Genomic DNA, 22,185 nt, shown 5'->3' with positions numbered 1-22,185 from the left:
ACATTAATTATACTTCAATAAAATTCAAATACATAAATTAAAAGCTGCAAAAAAAAACACACAAAAACCCAAGGAGAATGCCCTCACATGGCTCACATCCTGATAACAACAGTTAAAGACACAAATCAAGAAACTCCACCTTCCGCTAAGTTTTACAAAGGCCTCAAACAAAAGCGACAGACTGAGGTGTGATGACCGTCCGCTGCAACAGCCGCTTGCCACATGTGGCTATTTTCATTTAAATCACACTAAATAAAATTAAAGATACAGTTTCTTGGATGCACTATCCACATTTCGAGTGCGCAAGAGTCAAGTGTGGCCAGTGGCTACCACATGGGACAATGAGAACATAGGATCTTTCCACGGTCACAGGCTCTACTGGACAGCACCAGAGAGTGAGGGCACAGAAATCCACCGAGAATGGAAGCTGAGGAAGGAGCCAGCCGTGCCAGCATAGGGCAGAATGCTTCCTAGACAGCTTGCTGCATGTGCAAAGGCCCCGGGGCAGGTGGGCATTGAATGTTCAGAGAACTGACAGGTGACCAGTGTGCTAGCAGGCTCCGACACGAGACAAAAAGCAACAGCAAGCAGACACAGGGAAGAACCATCATCTGAACTGTTTTAGGAAGCAGGGAGGTAAGGGAGAAGGACAAGGCTTGACCACCAGGTTTCTGCTCAGAGCAGCTGGGAGGTGACGCACCATGTGCTGAGATGGGGAAACTGGGGTGAAGGCTGGGTCACTTTATATATACTTTGTTTGTTTTTGATACAAGGAAGGTCATCCATTCAATTTTGGACAAGTTAGGCCTGAGAGCTCTATGAGAAACCCTAGAGGAGATACAAAGTAAGCAGCTGGATAAGCATGGTGCTCAGACAACACGGGAGGATATAAACGGGGGCATTCTGAGTACATGATGGTACTACATCCATGAGAGTGGAGGAGACGTCTTAAAGAAACAAAGAAGGCGGCCCAGGCCGAAGACTCGAGGACTCTAGTGTTGATAAATGGCCAGGAGGTCATGAAGGGTGAGGACATGGGTCCAAGCCCTGTACAATCAGGTGCCAGCAAAATACAACTCACCGTCTCTGTTTGTAACTAAAGCGTAACTGGGACGTTGATTTACTAACTGTCCGCAGCTGCTTTCACACTCTCAGGGCAGAGCTGAGTTGTTGCAACGGAGACCTTACACCCTGCAAAGCCAGTCTGGCCCTTCACAGAAAGCACCTGTCAAGCCCTTGATTTAAGCATGGAGTGCCCTCAGTTTCCCGGAGAAGGCAATGGCACCCCACTCCAGTACTCTTGCCTGGAAAATCCCATGGACGGAGGAGCCTGGTGGGCTGCAATCCATGGGGTCGCTAAGAGTCGGACACGACTTAGCGACTTCACTTTCACTTTTCACTTTCATGCATTGGAGAAGGAAATGGCAAACCACTCCAGTGTTCTTGCCTGGAGAATCCCAGGGACGGGAGAGCCTGGTGGGCTGCCGTCTGTGGGGTCACACAGAGTCGGACACGACTGAAGTGACTTAGCAGCAGCAGCAGCCCTCAGTCTCCGTATCTATAAAATGGGGGCAGAAGTGCCTGGGTCGCAGTAATGGATATGTGTCTGTAATGGGAAACACCTAAGTCTACTCAACAAGGCTAAGAGAGGAGCTCTTCATTCTCACAGCATCCAGTGTTGTTTCCACGTTTGGCAAAGGCACCCAGTAGCCACCCGCTCTCTAGAAACAACTGCTAAAGTGAATTTGTAAATACAAACAGAGCCAGTGTCATCCAAGCCACCACTTCCACCGTAGAATGGATGTATACTGAGCGGTTCTAAGTCAACTCTTTGTGGCCAGCCAGTCTCCCTCTGACTCCCATCCAACCTGAAACAAAAGCATGAGTCCATGAACAACTGGTTTTCATGGAAAAAAGTTGTTTACAAAGCCTACGTCCTCATCATTAATCTTAGGGGAGAAGACGGAATTGTTCACCATCCTCTGCTTACCCCGGAACACTGCCCCAGCTCAGGCTATCCATCTGGCAAGAACAGCCAATCATATTGGCTATTCAGACTACACTGGTTCCTAGGCAACCAGAACTATAGCCACAGAAACAGGCTGTTGATGGCAGGAAGAAACATGAAGACAGGGACAGAGGGTTGATGCAGAGTGCCCCGAAGCCAATGACCTAGACGAACACTTGCCCACAGTCACTTAATCCATCTCCCAATCCTAGCTGCTCACCCGCCATCAGCAGGTGCCCTGCCCAGGGCCCCAGCAGAAGCAGGTGGCATCACTCCCCGGATCACTGGCAGCTACCTGGATGGCTTCAGAATGTTCCTGCCTTCAGACCACCTTAGAGAAGCCAGCAGATAAGCAGAGAGAAGACAGGAAGGGCCAAGATCCTTCTGGACACAGGGCCCATGATATGGAGATATTCAGAAATGATAACCAAGGAAAAGTACCTGCTATGGATGGACTCACTGCTTATGTCTCCCCAAAATTTGTTATGTTGAAACTCTACCGCTCAATGTGATGGTATTAGGAGGTGAGGCCTTTTGGAGATGATTAGGTCATGAGGGGGCTTCCCTCATAACTCAGTTGGTAAAGAATCCACCTGCAATGCAGGAGACCCCGGTTTGATCCCTGGGTCAGGAAGATCCCCTGGAGAAGGGAAAGGCTACCCACTCCAGTGTTCTGGCCTGGAGAATCCCATGGACTTATAGTCCATGGGGTTGCAAAGAGTTGGACAGGACTGAGCAACCTTCACTTTCACTACTTTCTAGGTCATGAGGGTCAGAGAAGGCAATGGCACCCCACTCCAGTAATTTTGCCTAGAAAATCCCATGGACGGAGGAGCCTGGTAGGCTGCAGTCCATGGGGTCACTAAGAGTCGGACACGACTGAATGACTTCACTTTTACTTTTCACTTTCATGCAATGAAGAAGGAAATGGCAACCCACTCCAAGGTTCTTGCCTGAAGAATCCCAGAGACGGGAAGCCTGGTGGGCTGATGTCTATGGGGTCGCACAGAGTTGGACACGACTGAAGTGACGCAGCAGCAGCAGGTCATGAGGGTGGAGCCTTATAAGGGCATCAGTGCCCTTGTAAGAAGAGAACGTGAGTGCTTGCTCTGCTCTTTCACTGCCTTGATGTCTGAGGACAAGATGAGGACAAGGAGACAGCCGTCCATAAACCAGGCAGCAGGTCCTCACCACACACTGACACTGGATTCTGCTGCCTCCAGAACTATGAGAAATACCCATCTGTTGTTTAAGCTGTGTCCTCTGTGGTATTTTATGTTACAGCAACCTGAACTAAGACAGCACCTTTGGGACTCAGGCAACGCCTATTCTACAAACGACTTTACAGCTTATTCAGTTTCGGGGGGAAATGGCTCATCCTTTCATCCAACCATAATATCCAAAGTGAAGTATCTGCTTATAAGAACTGAGAGGCCCACAGTCAAGATGCTGTCACTGAAGCTAAGTGACTTAGCCAAGGGTCGCCTTAAGAAATAAGACTTTGAAAGAAATCCAATGAGACCTAAAGAAAGCTCCTGCCAGGAGCCCCAGCAGCCCTTTCTGGGCTTCTGAGCAACGGACATGCTGTCAATTTTCAGATGCAAAAGCATTCCTGCCTTTCCTGCTGACTGGTGCCTCTGTCTTCTCAGGGTCTTCACAGACACAGAACCTCACCCCTGAGAAGCCCTAAGAGGCAGGCCGGGCAAGCTCGGAGCCGCTAGACCCTCTCGACAGCCCCCAGACTGAGTGAGAGAGGAGCCACACGAGGATGGGAAAGACCAAAACTCCACTTTCCCATCTGTGACCACAGCCGCCCAGAGAGCTCCAACCCCATCCTAGAAGCACTCACCTGGTGCAGCTGGTGCCCAGGGCCTCTCGGGTCCCGGGCACTCTCTCAGCTATAATTCCGATCCCAGCCCAAACTCATCAACGTTCCCCCAGATGCGCTCCCAAATTCCACTTCCTTGTCTTGGCAAACGCCACATCCTCTCCTTGGACATCTAAGCATAAATCCTCCGCTTGTATTCCCCGCTGTCTTTATAACCTTCCCTCCCCTGCTCATCAATCACTGCGGCCTGTTGCTTCACCCTTCATCACTTCCCGCCATCCCTCATGGCCCTTCTATTTTGCTGCTCACGGGTCCACACAGGCAGTAGTTTCCCTATCTGAGATTTTGGGTGTTTTTTTTTTTCAGGTCATGAGCCGTGCCACAGCCGAAGCAGGCTGAACTCGCCCATACAAGCACCACTTTTACCCTCAGATGCTGATGGCCCTTGGCTGTCCCTGCAGAGCCAGGGTGTGGGGATCTGCAGGAAGCGGAGGGAGCCCCCGGGATGGGGGTCTCTGGCTACACAAAAGACAGAGCACTTAACGCTGCTTTTCTTAGCAGAAGCCCAGCCTCAAGGGGCTGCAGTGGAAGGAGGGCACAGCGGCGGGGTCTAATCGATGGACTCAGATCACATTGACTCAAGTGCTTCCCGTCCCTTTCCAGTGTGTGTCCCTTCCGTCCGTGCTGAGAAGTGTCTTCTGCAGCGGAATTCTCCTCTCCCTGACTCCCCCCCTACCGCCCCCCTCCACCCGCCGTCTTCTATCTGGAAACAAAGGCTACTATTGCTACCAGAACTTCTTTTCCAGATAAGAAAGCGGCAGTTAGAGAAGTGTCAAGCGGTTTCTCAGGAACCCAGATGGAGGGACTCACCCGGATGGAGAAGCTCAGGGCTTCTCAAACTTTCCTGCCTAAAAGTCATCCGGGCGTCTTTACAAATCACTGGTTAAATGGAGATTCTGACTTGGACTCAAAGGTGGGCCCTTTGATTCTGCCTTTCTAAGAAGCAAAGCGGAGGGTGATGTTGCCCTCCCAGGAGGGGTGGACCATCCCAGGAGTCACAGGGATTTCAACACGTGAACCTCCATCCCCGCCTCCCCTCCCAATCCCATGTGCCATCCTGCACCTCCAGTCTGCTGCTGCACCCCAGAGGGGAGACACAGGACTCCCCCTCTTCCTCCTTTCTTATTCAATTGCTCTCCAGGGACAGAATGAAGCTATCAGTTGGGGCTACAAAAGCTGCCCAAAGGCACCCCAAACCTGAACGCAGAAGCACAGAAATCCTGCAACTAAAAGAGAAAATATTCTGCAGGGACTTTTAAAACATCCCCGTCTTCGGTTTCACTCTTACCCAGGTCCTCCTTGATTTGCTCTTTCACAGGGAACCATCATAGAAAAAGAGACACATGTTCAGTCTAGTTACCAGCTGTCATGGACTGTACCCCGCCGAGGCAGCTTGTGCTCCCTGAGTTCCTCTCCACTCCTGCAGCCCTGACAGCATTATCCTTCAGTGGAAGCTTCTTTCCTGCCACAGACCACTCATGGCTACCCTGTCTTATTATTCTTCACAAGCATGTGACTTTAGGTGCATGGAAAGGCACTCTCTTAATACACTTCTTAAAATCTCTAGACTGGAAATAAGCAAATCGATAGTAGAAAAACTCCCAGTTATTCAGACAGCGGAGATGCGATTTTAGAGAATAGTTGCCAGGTATGGAACCAGCCCCAATCACTTCCACTCTCTCCATTTTTAAAAAACAAAAGTGTTAGGGGATGGAGGGTGGGATTCTGTGAAGGAGTAAATATACTATCTTAAAGATTTAAAGACATTTCAGAAATAGTTTCAAGGAGAGAAGACTCTGGCTAGTACACATGGACCAGCTCATCCAGGCAATATTTGAGAAGGAGCTTCCATTACAACATAGCCATTTGGCCTGGAGTTTTATTTAAACACCCTGGTAGGTGGGCTTCCCAGGTGGCGCTAGTGGTAAAGAACCCGCCTGCCAATGCAGTGAGACATAAGAGATGTGTGTGATCCCTGGGTCAGTCATGGCAAGCCACTCCAGCATGCTTGCCTGGAGAATCCCATGGACAGAGGAACCTGGTGGGCTCTAGTCCACCGAGTCTCAAAAGAGTCAGACATGACTGAAGCAACTTAGCACACACTTCACTGGTGGATCAGCGGTAAAGAATCCGCTTGCCAATACAGGAGATGCGAGTTCGATCCTTGGGTTGGGAAGATCCCCTGGAGAAGGAAATGGAAACCCATTCCGGTATTCTTGCCTGGGAAATCCCATGGACAGAGGAGCCTGGAGGGCTACAGTCCATGGCGTCACAAAGGACAGAGGAGCCTGGAGGGCTACAGTCCATGGCGTCACAAAAGAGTCAGACACGACTTAGTGACTAAAACAACAATAACATCCCCCTAGGGTGGACTTAGGACACCTTATCCCAGCTTCTATCTAACAGAATCTCTCCCAACTCAGCCCTCAGCCAACAGAAGCCTGGTCATTTATTAACTCAACTGGGAAAGAGGGCGGGGACACTGGGGACACGTGAGCTGAATCCCTTATGGCTGAGGAGCGGATTTTCCCAAACACATGGTCACAGTATCTTTTTCGTGTCTCCCGAAAGCTTTTAGACAGATCTGAGCCCTGAGAACTAGCTAGCTCAGTAGCCGATTAGCGCCTACCACTCTTTAACTGATTTTCAGTTTAGAGACTTCTCAAAAATAGGTTGGAACTGTTCTTTTCGGCTTAGGCTCAAGTCCCGGGTGGTAGTACATATTTCCATGCATCGAACAATACTATACACGAACGAAAACCAGGGCAGGCAAAGCGCAGGGCTCGTGGCACTGAAAAGCCTCCAACACGACGCACCTCCATTGTAAGATGATGCTGTCTCGAGCTACAAGGAGAAAGACAAATGAGCGGTGCACACCTGCTCTTTAGAATGGTTCGCTGCTAAAGAGCTGGAGCCTGGAAAACCACGAGGCTCAGCCTAGCATTACATCACCGCACTGAGCCAGGTCCTCATTGAAACCCCAGGCACAGGGACGAGTGAGGAAGCCCCACATGGCACCCCGCGTCCTACTACAACACACAGAGCAATCCCTGGAGTCCTTTCATCTACACATCAGTGGCTCCCGTGACCACTTTACTGCCTCCCCACCCCCAGACCCCCACACAACACTCTTCTCTGAAACACATTCTTCTCTTTGGGAAAGGAGAGCAGGTAAGGAGGGGATGACCTGCAGCCAGATCTATTCAATAAGCCCCATCCTCCAGACAGGCCCAGGTGGGTAATGGAGATGACCATTTAAAAATGGAAATCCTAATAAACACCCATCCAGTATAAAGGCCCCACTGGCTCTTGGTTTACAGAAACTGGATGCACATTCAAACGCTGCTTCCACCAATGGACCAATGACAAGACTGTTTGGCTGGCTTTACTAATAATAGCGAGCAGCCTTGTCCTCCGGTGTTCACCAGTGTGTGGACGCTTGGGTTAAGTCGACTGAACGTCTAGCAACGAAGCTCCACGCCATCCGTCTAGCTAGCTATGTGAGTGGCTGCCCCTAAACTGGTCTGTCTCCATGGGCACGGCACTGCCACCCTCAAGGATTCTTCCCATGAGGCCCTTGTTAATGCCCGGCTGTTCCCTTTGCAGGAAATACCACTGTTCCGGGGTGGGGGGGGGGGCGGTGTGGTGTTAAGATGCAGGGAGAAGCCCCCCCAAGCACGCACTGGGCTGCTGAACAACCATCAAATTCCAGGGGGGTCATTTCTGCCCCCAGCAATCTCCAGGGGCTGCCAGATGCTCATTCCAGAGAGGGGCGCGAAACGCTAGAAGGGGAGCCACCAGGTAAAAACCACGCTAGGCTGCCCGAGAACGTCAGCTGCAGGCTGCACGGGGCATCAGGTGAGGGGATACTAACAAAGCCCCAGCACCCTCTCCTCTTGGGAGGATTCGGGGGGCCCTCCGGGGCGACGGGCGGAGCACTTACATTGCCTCGGAAGCCTCCTGGTTCAGGTCGCTGGCTGGGACTGGCTGCAGAGACTGCGACCCTCCCATCCTCGCTGCGCCCTGGAGTGCAGGCTAGCCGCGAGCAGGGCCAGCGTCCTGGCACGGTACCTCCAGCGGGAGCCCGGGCTGGGCCGGCCTGCGGCCGGGGCTGCTGCACTGCAGATGGGAGCAGCTGCTGGCATCCGGGGCGGCGGCGGCGGCGGCGGGGAGCTGCGGCTTCGGGGCCCGAGCCGGAGCCCGGGGAGCGAGCGCCGCGGAGGTGTGCGCGCGAGGGTGGCCGGCGCGCGCCGCCAGTGTGTGCGCGAGGGTGGCCGGCGCGCGCGGCTCTGCCCGGGGCGCGCGAGTGTGAGCGTGAGCGCCGGCGGGGTCCGAAGGGATCTGCTCTTAAAACCCCCGGCAGCTCGGCTCCCGCGTAGGACACGGTGATGTCATCATCCGCGAGCAGCCCCCGACGCCTGCATCTTCACAAAGCTCCAGCGCTGGCTCGGGAAACCGGGCCAGGGGGAGGGCGGGCGAAGACCCTCCCTCTCTACCCCCGAGTCGCCTCCCCCAGCCTTCCGCAGCCTCGCCCCGATCGCCGGCATTGTGTGGCTTGGAAATGCAAATACACTTCGGACGCGGGAGTCGGGGGCCCCAGGGGGGAGGGCCGCGGTGGTCCCGGCCTGGCGAACCATGGTCGGGGGCCGGGGAGGGTATCCTCTTTCCGGCCGGCTCACCCCTCCCGGAGGGAGGCAATGGACTCTCCCAGGGCTGGGCGGGCAGGTAAACAGGCTACAGCGGAAAATGTGCTAGACGCTTGCAGTGTCCCGGTGGCTTCTGCCTTCTTCAGGCTGAGGCCTGTACCAGGGAGATGCGAGGGCCTGGCTCCCGGGTCCCCCCCTGCCACCCCCACTCCCCACCTCACCTGAGCCCAGGTCCGGCTTCCAAGGACACAGTTTGGGGGTAGGGCGGATTGGGGAAGCCTGCTACTGAGTCTGAAGCACCCCCCCCCCCCCATCTTTAGCCACCACAGGAGGCTCCACGGAGTCGCCCCTTGCAAAGGCTCATTCCCAACCGTCAGAGGTCAGGCCAGCTGAGAGGGCCCATCCATGTCAGGCCTTTAAGACCACAAGAGTGTCCAGGGGAAAGGCAGCTCTCCATGACACACGCTCTAACCATCTGTCTCCGTGATTCTGAGCCCAAACCGGGCCTACAGGAATGTCTGTGACACCCCATTCAGTGCCCCCAGCCCCCACCCCCATTCCTCTGCTGGGGCAAGCTGTGCCCCGCTAGCCAGGCCCCCTCGCCCAGCTCTGGCTGCTCCCAAACCCTCCAGACTTCCTTGGGCTCCTGGGCCTCCTCCTCGCAGGCTACTCAAGAAGGATTTCATCTCCTTTTGGTTCAGGAGGTTTGGGGGCCCACCTGGAAACTGACGGTCCATCCCCATTCTGAGGTCCAATCAGACTCACAATGGAATAAAAGCGGAACCTCTGAGGAAACGGTAACCCACTCCAGGATTCTTGCCTGGGAAATCCCAAGGACAGAGGAGCCTGGTGGGCTGCAGTCCAAGGGGTCACAAAAGAGTTGGACAAGACTGGGCTGCTGAGCACATCTGATGTGTAAGTTGAAAACTCATCTTCATTTTCCCAGCATTTCTTTAGAGTCAGCCTAAAATGCATGTAACTTGCGGCCAAAACAAAAATAAAATGGAAACAAAACTGCTCAAAACATTCTGAAATGTCCTCCACATACTGAGTGTTTCCTAAAACTGTGGCTGAGAATGTTTGGACGGCTACTTTTGAAGTTGTGACTCAAATGTCAGGATGGTTCCAGAGCTTCATGGTGGGCTGACTTTCCTCTGCTGATATTTAAAATTAGTGTCAAACAGAGACCCAGAAAGTAAAAATTGTTTCCTGGGCTGCAACAACATGAAATGTCCAGGCTACATTGAGAAGGTTGACTTTCTCGAATTTATATGAAAATAGCTAATGATCCCGTCAGTCTTGCAGAGAAGGTGACTGTCAGGGGGTGGCCGGGTGAGGCTTGCTCCTGAAAGCACCTCCCATAACCTGTCACTCACAATCAGTGCCAGGAGTCACCTGGTGGCAGGGATTCTGAGCTTTGCTCATCCGGTCATTCTCAGCACCCCGAGGGTTCGTTTTTTCATCAGAAAACAGAACTCTTGGGCCTCATATGCAGCTAGGAGTCCAAAGAACCTTACCACGTGGAGCTGAAAACTTCCTAAGTGCTAACTTAGGGAAAGCTATGACAAACCTAGACAGCATATTAAAAAGCAGAGACATCACTTTGCCGACAAAGGTCGTTATGTCAAAGCTATGGTTTTTCCAGTAGTCATGTACGGATGTGAGAGTTGGGCCATAAAGAAGGCTGAGCGCCGAAGAATTGATGCTTTCGAATTGTGGTGCTGGAGGAGACTCTTAAAGAGTCCCTCAGAGAACAAGGAGATCAAGCCAGTCAATTCTAAAGGAAATCAACCCAGAGGGTTCATTGAAAGGAATGATGCTGAAGCTGAAGCTCCAATATTTTAGCCACCTGATGTGAAAAGCCAACTCATTGGAAAAGACCCTGAGGCTGGGAAAGACTGAAGGCAGGAGGAGAAGGGGGCGACAGAGGATGAGATGCTTGGATAGTATCACTGACTGAATGGATATGAATTTGAGCAAACTCAGGGAGACAGTGGAGGACAGAGGAGCCTGGTGTTCGACAGTCCACGGGGTCCCAAAGGGTCAGACACAACTTAGCGCCTGAAGAACAACAAACCTAGACTTCACCTTTTGAGGAAAGTGACCACTTCCCTGGGCACTGATGGTATCTATGGCCTGTAGCCAAACCCATCCCTAGGAAAATACACAGGGAAAAAATGAGAAACAACAATCAGAACTCATCCGCTCATTTTTTTCATGATACATAAAAGCACCAAACCTTCCAAGTGTCCTGATCCGTAACAGGTAGGGGTCTGCTGCAATAACTAGAGAGGGCTTTGAAATGAGACAGGAGGTCAAACCCTGACCTCTCCCTCGTTTGGTTGTGTGGTCTTGAGCCAACTGCTTGACGGTACTGAACCACTACTTCCTCAGCTGGCAAGAGAGAGAAAGCATCTGTTTTGCAGAGTATTGGGAAAACCGAATTATATATATGAAATCCCGGGACCAGGACTAACTGGTGCTTGAGCGGTGTTAATTTTCCTTCCTTCTTTATTAGAAACATTTTCCCCTAAGCACAGCACCACATAGAAAATGAGGGGGCATTGCAGCAAAGGGCTTTTATTTAGAATCTCAACAATCATAAAGTTACGACCTAGTGACACTTCATTTATGTGTCACTGACAGCATCGCAGTGATGTTAACAACATGGCCGAGAACCAGGGGAAAAACAATCTGGATGCCGTTGAGGTCAATGCAACTGAAATCCGTGCGTTACTAGTTTGTATAACAAACTTCTGGAAGAACTTTTCAGACTCTGATTTAAGACATTTGATGGTTTACTTTACACACAGTTTAAAACAAGCCTGGGGACTTCCTTGGCAGTCAGCGGTTAACACACCGCACTTCCACTGCAGGGGGCATGGGTTTGATCCCTGGTCAGGGAACTCGGATCCCTGCATGCCACACAGTGCAGCCCAAAAATAATAATAATAAAACAAGCTTGGTTATCTAATAATTCAGCCTACAGAAAAAGAAAAGAAAAAGGAAAACGTATAAAACATGGAGAGGGGGAGTGATTAGAGAGGAAAAGAGCCATGCTATGGACTGAATGTATCTACCCCCAAAATGTCATATACTGAAGCCCTGATATCCAATTTGATGGTATCCAGAGGGGGCCTTTGGGATGTAATTACGGTTAGATTAAGTCATAAAGGTCTAGAATCTCCGACTCAATGGACATGAATCTGAGCAAATTCTGGGAAACAGTGAAGGAGAGGGAAGCCTGGCGTGCTACAGTCCACAGGGTCGCAAAGAGTCAGACACGACTTAGAACTACAGCGACCAAAGGAGAAAGAGACACATAACCTCTCTCTCTGCCATTTCAAGGACACAGCAAGAAGGCAACCATCTGCACACCAGAAGCAGGGCTCTCTTAACCTGACCATGTTCACACCCTGATGCAAGCTTCGGACTTCCCACCTCACAACTGTGAGAAATCAACAATTTTGTTGAGGTCACCCAGCCCAAGTTCTTTGTTTTATAGCAGCCCAAGTGGACCAACCAACACAGGCTGTTTAAGATACAGGGCCAAGGGACCAAGAATAACTAACAAGAAGGGAAAAGATAAAAAAAAGAAAGAAAGAAACAACTCTCCAAGTTAGACCAAGGAAATTCGAAACAATTTCAGGGCCATTTAACCCAGCTCCTGGGTTCTTGTTATCCACAGGAACCACTGATAGCTCAGAAACCACAGGCTACATCCCACTCTGGCCTGTTTACTGCCTCCAAATCCTCTCTTCTTCACCCACCCCCACCCCAAGTGATGGCCAAGGAAGCTAAATAATAGGTTTGCACAATAAGAAAGCACAGATTCCACCCCAAATTATTAAAATGCCAGCAGCTAGCCTTGCAATCACACATTCCCTAGTGTATTCAAACCTGCACTGAGCACTCACTTGGGCCAGGCCCTTGGCTGGAGCTGAGGCTGCAGACAACCTATGAGTGCGCTCTGCTTCATCCCGACCTTCCTTCCCAGACCACTGCTTTCAGGGGGCCGCTCCTCCCTTCCTTACCACCTCTTCATGCCCAGCCCACACTCCAGACTCTACCCTGGCCACCCTGGGAGGGGCAGAGGCCGCCACAACAGGGCACCTCCTCTCTCCACCAAATCAGGGATGCCCAGACTTTCTAACCATGGCCCTTGTCGCTAAGTCGTGTCTGACTCCTGCAACTCCATGGGCTGTAGCCCACCAGGCTCCTCAGTCCATGGGATTTCCCAGGCAAGAAGAATACTGGAGTGGGGTTGCTATTTCCTTCTCCAAGGGATCTTCCCAAATCAGGGATGGAACCTGCGTCTCCTGCATTGGTAGGTGGATTCTTTACCACTGAGCTACCAGGGAGACCCTGAGGTCCCTCCCTGTGTCTCCCTCTGGACCAGAGCATGCATATTCTAGGATGCTAAAGGTAGGCTAAACCCACTTAGATGGGCTCCACTGCCAACCTTCCTACTGATGTCCCCAAAACATCCTAGAAACCTAGATAAATCCAAGAAAGCACCCGTCATTTCTAGAACAATTAGAGATTCGACATTTACTAGTGCACTTAGCATCTGCCTGGCCTATAGAAGATGAGTCTGTTCTCAAGTTACTTCCTGACACATACATACCAGAAAGTTCAGCAAACTTGCCCAATCTTTGTAGCTGAGAGATAAGATATATGATACAGACTCTGAAATCCCACTCAGGTCCAAGAGACTGAACCACACATAGTCAGAAAGGGCAAGTAATTTGAAGCACCTCTGACACCCCAAGGAAAACACACTTAAGCGGCTTTATCTTTGCCTTCAGCCTCAGGGAAGTCTCCAGTTGCCATAGCAGCAACGCTCTCCAAACAAGACCAATGGACCCCTGTGCTGCTAATTAGCCTGTGCACACTTGCTAAAAGAAAGTAGGTCAGATCACAGGAAAATCCATCTGGAGAGCACTGGGAATGTAAATACAGATGGAAAACGGGCCCAGGCAAGGTCCTGTTTCTTCAAGTCTCTCGCCTTCACCATCATGGGGCGGGGGGAGGAGGGGGCAGCTAGTGGGGGGACAGCAGAGAGGTTGCACAAAAACACGTGGACCTTCTCTTTAGGAAGCTGACCTTTCCATAGGCTCTAGTATCACCACCCGCTTGCAACTTGTTCCTTCAACTGAGACCCAGAAAGTCCAGCTGCACACCCCACAACTCCACCCAGCTTGTCACATGCTGCCTTGCCTAAAACTGCAAGAGCTGCGGACTTTCCTGGTGGTCCAATGGCTGGGACTCCATACTCCCAGTGCAGGGGACCCGGGTTCATTCCCTGGTCAGGGAATTAGATCCCACATGCCGCAACAAAAATCGAAGATCCCAACTGAGACCTGGCATAGCCAAATAAATAAAAAGAAAAAATAAAAGACTGTAAGAGCTGGGAACTGTTTGATTTCAGACCCAAGTTCAGGCCCATGTTCAGCAACCGTAGGTAAACAGGAGAGTGAGACAAGCGAAGCCGACCAGCGAGCAGGAGACTGGCCTGCAGGTCAAGAGTGGCATGCTGCTGGCACTTTATCCATCCAGGGTTTACGTTTTGGGGTCCATTTTCCTGGGCTTTTGAAGACACAGCTTTTATGTCGCACAGCCTTGCTCCAAAAGTTGTCCACTGCCTTCAGGAGAAAGTCCCAATTCAATATCCTGGCCTTGATCCCAACACTGGGTCCATCCTGCACTGGAGCAGGGCCCAGGTCCCCCATTCCTCCTGTGCATCAGGGCCCAGCTCCCGGCCAGCTTCTATGAGGCGTAAGTCTCCTCCAGCCCACAGACGTCCCCCTCCATGTGCTACCTCCAGCAAATTTTAGCTTTGGTGCTTTCTCGCCTCATCGGAATCTCACAGTATCCTGTGCCTGTGTCTGGCGTCCCTGCTCTCCGGCCTGCCCTGGCAAAAGTCTTCATTCTTACGATGAATAGAGAAAAGGGAGGAGCTTGTCAGGCTTCCCAGGTGGTTCAGTGGTAAAGAATTCATCTGCCTAGGCAAGAGATGCAGGAGACTTGGGTTCGATCCCTGGATTGGGAAGATTCCCCTAGAGTAGGAAATGGTAACCCACTCCAGTATTCTTGCCTGGAAAATCCCATGAATGGAGGAGCATGGCGGGCTACAGTCCATGGGGTTGCAAAGAGTCGGACACGACTGAGCGACTGAGCTCATCGTCAGGTTCCCTCATTTTTGGATCTGACTGTCTTCTACACTCCAACATTGAATCTCATGTGGTCACCCTGGGGACTCTGAGTGGTTAACTTGGGTTGAAGAGCCAGCTCAGGTAGAACCCCATCTTTTCCAGGGTGCTCTTGCTCACTCTTTGAAAAGTGCTGATCTTCTATGCTTTTTTCACCTCCTTTACCATATTTACACCTGAGATCTTTCAAAGATCCTTTCAAGCAAGGACCACTCCAACAGCTATTACTCTTCATGGGGGAAAAATTCATTTCTGTTATGATGCAGCCATGAAATTAAAAGATGCTTGCTCCTTGGAAGGAAAACTATGACAGACCTTGACAACATATTAAAAAACGCAGACATCACTTTGCTGACAAAGGTCCGCATAGTCAGAGCTATGGTTTTTCCAGCAGTCATGTACAGATGTGAGAGTTGGATCATAAAGACGGCTGAGCTCCAAAGAACTGATGCTTTTCAAACCGTGGTGCTGGAGTAGACTCTTGAGAATCCCTTGGACAGCAAGGAGATTCAACCAAACCGAAAGGAAATCAATCCCTAAGATTCATTGGAAGGACTGATGCTGAAGCTGAAGCTCCAATACTTTAACCATCTGATGCTAAGAGTTGACTCATTGGAAAAGACTCTGATGCTGGGAAAGATTGAAGGCAGGAGGAGAAGGGGGCGACAGAGGATGAGATGGTTGGATGGCATCACTGACTCGATGGACATGAGTCTGAGCAAACGTCCGGGACATAGTGAAGGACAGCGAAGCCTGCGTGCTGCAGTCCATGGGGTCCTAAAGAGTCAGACACGACTCAGCAACTGAACAACATGATACAAGGTAAAGGCTGAGGATTTTGGTATTAGATCCAGGAAGGCAACCCAGAATGTGCTAGAAAAGGAATCAGTAAAGAGAGATAAGACTCTTTTTTTTTTTTTTTTTTGGCTGCACTGGGTCTTGGTTGTGGCATGCAGGATCCTCACAGCTGAATGCAGGCTCTTCAGCTGCAGTATATGGGGATCTAGTTCCCTGACCAGGGATCGAACCCCAGACCCCTGCACTGGGAGGGTGGAATCTTAACCACTGGACCACCAGGGAAGTCCCAAGACTCACTTTTATTTTAAAATTAAGAATTCAGGATACATTTTACGTCTGTGATTCCTACAAGAAGGAAGGAAAGCAGGCCAACAGTAAAACCCAGGGCTACGCAAAAGTTAGGCCAGCACTGTGTTAAGAAGTCTCATCACATATGAAAAAGAAATCAGTAACACAAACACCACATCCCAAAAGATTAAATAAAAGCCTTAAAGTCCTTCTTTCTTTACCAAATAAATTCAGCTCTTTTGAGATGGAAATGGTAGAAGACACTCTTGAGATAACATTTTAGAAAATATATCCTACCTCATTTCAAGAAATGACTCAAGCTTGCAACTCAAGACAGCAAAAGAATCTTGAAAGAAAAGTTAGATAAAAGCCAGAGAGAGTGAGCTTATCCTGAAAGGACTTACCTGAGCCCTGGCTGGAGTCAGCTGCAGGCCTGGATCTAACTTCCCCAGCAGCCAAAGCAAAAAGGAAATCAACACTGAATATTCATTGGAAGGACTGATGCTGAAGCTGAAGCTCCAATACTTTGGCCACCTGATGTGAACAACTGACTAGTTGGAAAGGACCCTGGTGCTGGGAAAGATTGAAGGCAGGAGGAGAAGGGGATGACAGAGAATGAGCTGGTTGGATGGTATCACCAACTCAATGGACATGACTTTGAGCAAACTCTGGGAGATGATGATGGACAGGGAAGCCTGGTGTGCCGGTCCATGGGGTCGCAAAGAGTCAGATGCGACTGAGCGACTGAACAGCAACAACAAGCAAAAAGGGAAACAATCATTTTCAGTTACACAATTCATAAAAACCTAGCAGATTTTAACGGCCATTCCATGGATAAACAGCTTTTTGCATGATTGCCATTCTCAATATGTTCATTCCTATGGATTCTCCATGAGCAGATGGTGTATACAGTAGACAGTGCCTTCAACAATATCCTTCCACCAACACGACCTTCAGTTTCATGTGGCTACTTCAGCAAGCACATCAGCAGCTACCCAGCTCCACCAGCAATTAATAAAATCAGAAGTTCTGGGAAGGATAGGGACTTCCCTGGTGGTCCAGTGGTTAAGATTTTGCCCTTCAGTGCAGGCGGGTGAGGGTCTGCTCCCTGGTTAGGAGCTAGGATCCCACAGGCCTCGAGGCCAAAAAACCAAAATATGAAATGGAAACAATATTGTAACAAATTCAATAAAACTTTACAAATGGTCCACATCAAAAAATGATATTGAAAAAATAAATGAACTTCCCTGAGGATATATTTCTGGTTGTCCCATCCTGCAGAGAGGGTCCCCCCATTTATGCTCCCGAAAAGACTCAAGTGTTTCTATAGTTACGTAAGGCGAAGGTTACAAAGAGGAAGCCAAGGTCAGCCTTGGAAGATGTTTATCAACAAAGCAACCACTTCTGGACTCAGCTGTCCCTCACATCCTCCTGGCTTCATGAGTCCTTGCCAGTGTCTCTCGTTGATTATGGGGAAATATACACCACCAACCGCAGAAGGCAATGGCACCCCACTCCAGTACTCTTGCCTGGAAAATCCCATGGACGGAGGAGCTTGGTGGGCTGCAGTCCATGGGGTTGCTAAGAGTCAGACACGACTGAACGACTTCACTTTCACTCTTCATTTTCATGCATTGGAGAAGGCAATGGCAACCCACTCCAGTGTTCTTGCCTGGAGAATCCCAGGGACGGGGGAGCCTGGTGGGCTGCCGTCTATGGGGTCGCACAGAGTTGGACACGACTGAAGTGACTTAGCAGCAGCAGCAGCAGCATACACCAACAACTGCAAAGAAAACTGCAAACCTAGCAGAAGCTGCAGGACACCATGAAGTGGACGAATCTGACCCTGATGAATTGCTCAAAAGCCACCCAGAGCCATTGAGAAATGGCAATCTGTGAACAACTGAAGAGGAAAAACTCTCAAAAATGAGGAAGAAGGTAGCTTCCAAGATAGGACATCCAAAAATGGAAAGAGCCCTTCAGAAAACTGCTGAAGCATGTATATTAAATGAAACATTTATGTTAAAACTGAAGCATTTATGTTAAAAGTGACTGTTCTTGAGATGCAGGAGTCAAGTGTGAAGAATATGCGAGTCTGAAAATCTGCCAGAAAAATATGGCCAAAATCCTTTGTTCATGCTAAGCATTAACATGTGGTTATCATTAAAGTCCACATTCTGTTAAATATAAATCATTTTCATAATTTTTTCACTTCTTTCTTCAACATCAAGGCCCAATCAAACATTTTCCACACAATCACCTTAAAAGTTCGATTCAGTAAGTGGATTCATGTTAAGTGGCCTTTCTCAGGGAACAGTTTTCTTTAGATAATCTGGACTCCTTCCTGTAGCTAATTTTATCAACTAAGTTTAAGATCATAGGCAAAACCAAACAGGTAGACATTTGGCCAAATAAAACTCCAACCTCCGGAGTGCAAGCTTCTGTGTAGAAATAGTGGAATTCCATTCAAGCCAGGGAGCAGAGAACCAACTGACTGGGGCCAAAAACATAACCAGTGAAATCCATCTTTCTTCCCAGAGAACTATTTCCAAGAAGAACCGAATATTGCAAAAGCACTGTAAAAACATTTCAGTCCTTGTTAAAAGGGCTTAAATATTGTATTTGATTGGACTGTCGATGTGTTAATCCACAGAGTTCCTCTAGAGCTTACTACTGTGTACCAGGAATAAGAGGCCTTTTAAACAGAACATCCAGGGGTAAACAGAGAGGGAACCTCCCCGTTGCCAAAATGGACAGCAAAGCTGCTTTCTGAAGCCGGACTGGAGGAACGGGTTGAGACGTGCAGGTGCCGCCCGTCTGGACTCAGGGAGGTCTGTCCTCAGCGGCACCACCTTGGCCGTTCAACGGGGAAACGCTTCCAAGATGGAAATGCAAACAAGCGCAGCCGGAGTGCTGGACTCTGTGGCCCTTGCTTCGCTGGGTCCCTGGGACGACCCCTGCCCTGGAGCAGCGGCCCCTTCAGGAAGGCGGCCAGGCTGTCAGCTAGTCTGGAATCTCTGACTTCCTTCCCACCCCCGACGAGCGGTTTGACACAGAGCCTGACACGGGACTGCCCTACTTGTGAGCGGAGCAGTGGAAACCGAGCACCGAGGCCCAGAGCTGCTGACTCAAGACTCTGGGATAGAAGAGCAATCCAGCACGGCTGGGCCAGAAATAGCAGCCGTGAGCATCTTCTCAGAGATAATTAGCATAGCATCTGAGAGCAGAGGGGGTGAATGAGTGTGAGTGTGTGTGTGTGTGTGTGCGCGCATGCAGGCATGTGTCTGTCTACTCATGTGCTGCTGCTGCTGCTAAGTCGCTTCAGTCGTGTCTGACTCTGTGCAACCCCATAGACGGCAGCCCACCAGGCTCCCCCGTCCCTGGGATTCTCCAGGCAAGAACACCGGAGTGGGGTGCCCTGCCTTCTCCATGTGCTGCCAAACCCTAAAAATGCATCCTTCTTTTCATAACCACCCCACAGGCCCTGTCTGTGTAATTCCCAAGGCACTTGCCTATCTGTCACTGGATGTAATTAGCTTTTAACTGTGCCTGAGGAAAAGGGATTATTTTTCCCCAATACTCAGATTTTTAAGAATTGATCTCTCCACGAGAAGACATTCTTTCCATGACAACAGACTGACCCAATTCTGCCTCATCCCGTTGACCTTAAGAAAATGTGTGAGAGACATTTCTAGGTCTCCTGACAGCTTTCAGAGGCTGATGACTTAAAAAAAGTTCAGTGCAGAGTTAAGTGCTTAGTATATTCACTTTTTTTTTTTTTTTTTTTTTTTGCATCTCTTTACACCATTAATCCAGAAAGACGAAGGGGTCCTACTTTATGTGAACATTTCCATGGGGCAGTGACTGTCCAGCCCAGGAACATGCCTCTGGTCCCCTAGCATCAGGGGTACCAAAAGTTCCTGGTTTCTGGAAGGTCAGCTTCGCTCTCCAGAGGGGCCTGCTCTGACCCTTACAAACTAGGGTGGCCGCCATCCCCAGGCACTCCCAGCACCCAGCTTCTCCTTACAAAGCAGAGGTCTGGGCCAGGTCCGTTCCCGGAGAGCTGAGGCCACGCCTCCCACGTGCCCCACGGAATGCCCAGTGCCAGCACTCGGAGACCTTCAACAGCTATGGGTGGACAGATGAGTGGACAGATCTGTACTTAAGAGACACAGAGGAGAGAGGCAGAAACCAAAGTCCTTTCCCATGAGGCCAGAGCTGAAGAAGGATCAGCAGAGTGATCCCAAGGATATATCTTCTCACTGGTATCCCATGCAAGTGCCAGCCCCGCCACCAACCTCATCACCCTCCTCAATGGCAAGTCCTGATTTCTGTGTGTGTGATACTGGGAGAGACGGCCAGGCTGGGTGCCCAGGAATGAGGTCTAACTTAAACTCTCTTCCCCAGACACCTAAATCAAAAAGGTGAGTGGGGAATGTTTTCACTCATCTGAATCCTTAAACTGACCCAAAGAAGTTACTTAACCCTCCTGTTCCTGTTTTCTCATCTGTGCAATAGAAATTATAATAATCGTACCTTCCCACCAACATGGACAGTGTAAGATTTAAATGAGTCGATATATGAAAAGTTCATAGTACAGCTTCACCAGGCATATAGCAAGTGCTCCATCCAGATTACCTGCTGCTGCAGCTGCTTTGTGAAAAAGCAAGTCACTGTGCCCAGCAGAGGACTCCGTGCCCCTGCTTCACTGACTCTTAACCACATCTCTGGGACACCAAGCCCAGAGTGCCTCATTCTGGAGTCAGAAGCTGGCAAGCGTCCTGCAGGAGTCCCGGAGATGACCCAACCCAAACGCCTCCCACCTCAGTTTTGCTCTAGGAGCCTGTAACCTTAGGCAAGGCCCTGACCTCACTGAGCCTCAGCTTTCCCATCTATACAATGGGGACAATAAAAGTGGGGAGCCGTGTTATGGAAACCTGAGAAGGCCTCAGATTCTGTGGTTTCACGAAGCCACCAGGGGATGATGGTGCTCAGTGAGATGGTTTTTAGACAGAGTTGGGGTCAGGGCTGCTGAGGTGGGTCACAAGGTGGGCAAGTCATCCCCAAGGAACCAGAAGAAAACACCAGGGGCTCTGTGCTGGGTGGAACCATGTGGGCCCTGCACCCCTTCCACCCTGAGCCCAGCCCGGGCAGGATGGGAGGAAATATTGGGAGAGGGCCTCAGAGATGGGAAGACTCGTCCAGGAGCTCCTGCCCAGAATTACAGTCCAGCCAGGAAGGGCCATTCCTGCAGGGTCCCCTTCAGAAGAATGTGCCTGTGTCTTTGGGGGCACCACTGTATCCCCAGCCCCAGGCTTCAGGCCAGCCCACAGCAGAATGAACGAATGCAAGCCCGAAAGACCAACACCTATCCTCCCCAATCCCATGGCCACTGCCCTAGTTTAGGCCACCATAGCTTCCCTTTGGACCATGGTAATAACTCCAGTGATCCAGAGACTTCCAGCCCCTCCTCGCCATCCACCCTCTCCTTGGCCTCCAGAGATAGTTCCCTAGACTAAATCCGGTCCTGACTGTCCCCTGCTTAAAAAGAGGAGACAATCCTTTCACTTAGTGGAACTTCCCAGCCTGGCTGCAGATCTGAAAATCACTTCCACATCCTCCTCCTAGTCCCTCTAGGCTTCTCCCAACCTGCTGCTGGAAACTGCTGAGCCTCCCACCAGGCCTTGCATGTGTGGTTCCCCCTCCCCGAGGTGCCTTCCAGCCTACTCTGCTGGGTCCTCTGTTCTCAACTCTACTGGAGAGCCTACATGCTGATCACACTGTGTCTGTCTATCGAACAGCCTTCTCTGTCTGCCCCCGTTCTCCCAGCACCCATGGGCATCAGGGGAGTTGATGCTGATTAAATGATAGCTCAGCTGGTAAAGAATCCACCTGCGATGCAGGAGACCTGGGTTCAATCCCTGGGTTGGGAAGATCCCTTGAAGAAGGGAAAGGCTACCCATTCCAGTATTCTGGGCTGGAGAATTCCACGGACTGTGTACAGTCCATGGGGTTGCAAAGAGTTGGCCACCACTGAGCAACTTTCACTTTTCACCTGCGGAGCACCAAGCAACATTTTTCACTGACCTCATTTACTCCTCACAGTTACCTCCAAGATGTGGGTACTACCCAGACTGATTTCACAGATGGGTCAACAAAGGCTCAGAGTGGTCGGGTAACTTGCCCAAGGTCCCACAGCTCAGGACGGGCCAGGAGCCCTTCTCTCCAACTCTGTGCACCTTCCCCGTGCTGTGTCACACACGGGATACGGCATAGAATCCACCCAGGATGTGTGTGCTGAGTGGGTGGATGGACACAAACGAGTGGAGGACTGGATGGGGGATG

At 50.4% G+C, this 22,185-nt stretch overlaps 1 protein-coding gene across 17 annotated transcripts in view; it reads right to left on the bottom strand.

Annotated features, from left to right (window-relative positions):
- Positions 1-22,185, bottom strand: part of TACC2 (transforming acidic coiled-coil containing protein 2) — a 233,646-nt gene that overhangs the window by 70,011 nt on the left and 141,450 nt on the right. The window contains exon 1 of one of the 17 annotated variants that reach the window (XM_055560980.1): positions 7,840-8,681. The exons of 15 other annotated variants lie outside the window; for them this stretch is intronic. In XM_055560980.1, coding sequence (XP_055416955.1) covers positions 7,840-7,907 — 68 coding nt within the window. In that variant the 5' untranslated portion in view covers positions 7,908-8,681. Of the gene's footprint in view, positions 1-7,839; positions 8,682-22,185 lie in introns of those variants that run through there. One more of the 17 variants, XM_055560979.1, reaches the window with a different exon arrangement.

Source organism: Bubalus kerabau, chromosome 22 (genome assembly GCF_029407905.1).
Source record: "Bubalus kerabau isolate K-KA32 ecotype Philippines breed swamp buffalo chromosome 22, PCC_UOA_SB_1v2, whole genome shotgun sequence".
Taxonomy (NCBI): domain Eukaryota; kingdom Metazoa; phylum Chordata; class Mammalia; order Artiodactyla; family Bovidae; genus Bubalus; species Bubalus kerabau.
Note: the sequence above shows the minus strand (reverse complement) of the source record. Positions and strands in the feature narration are given on the sequence as shown.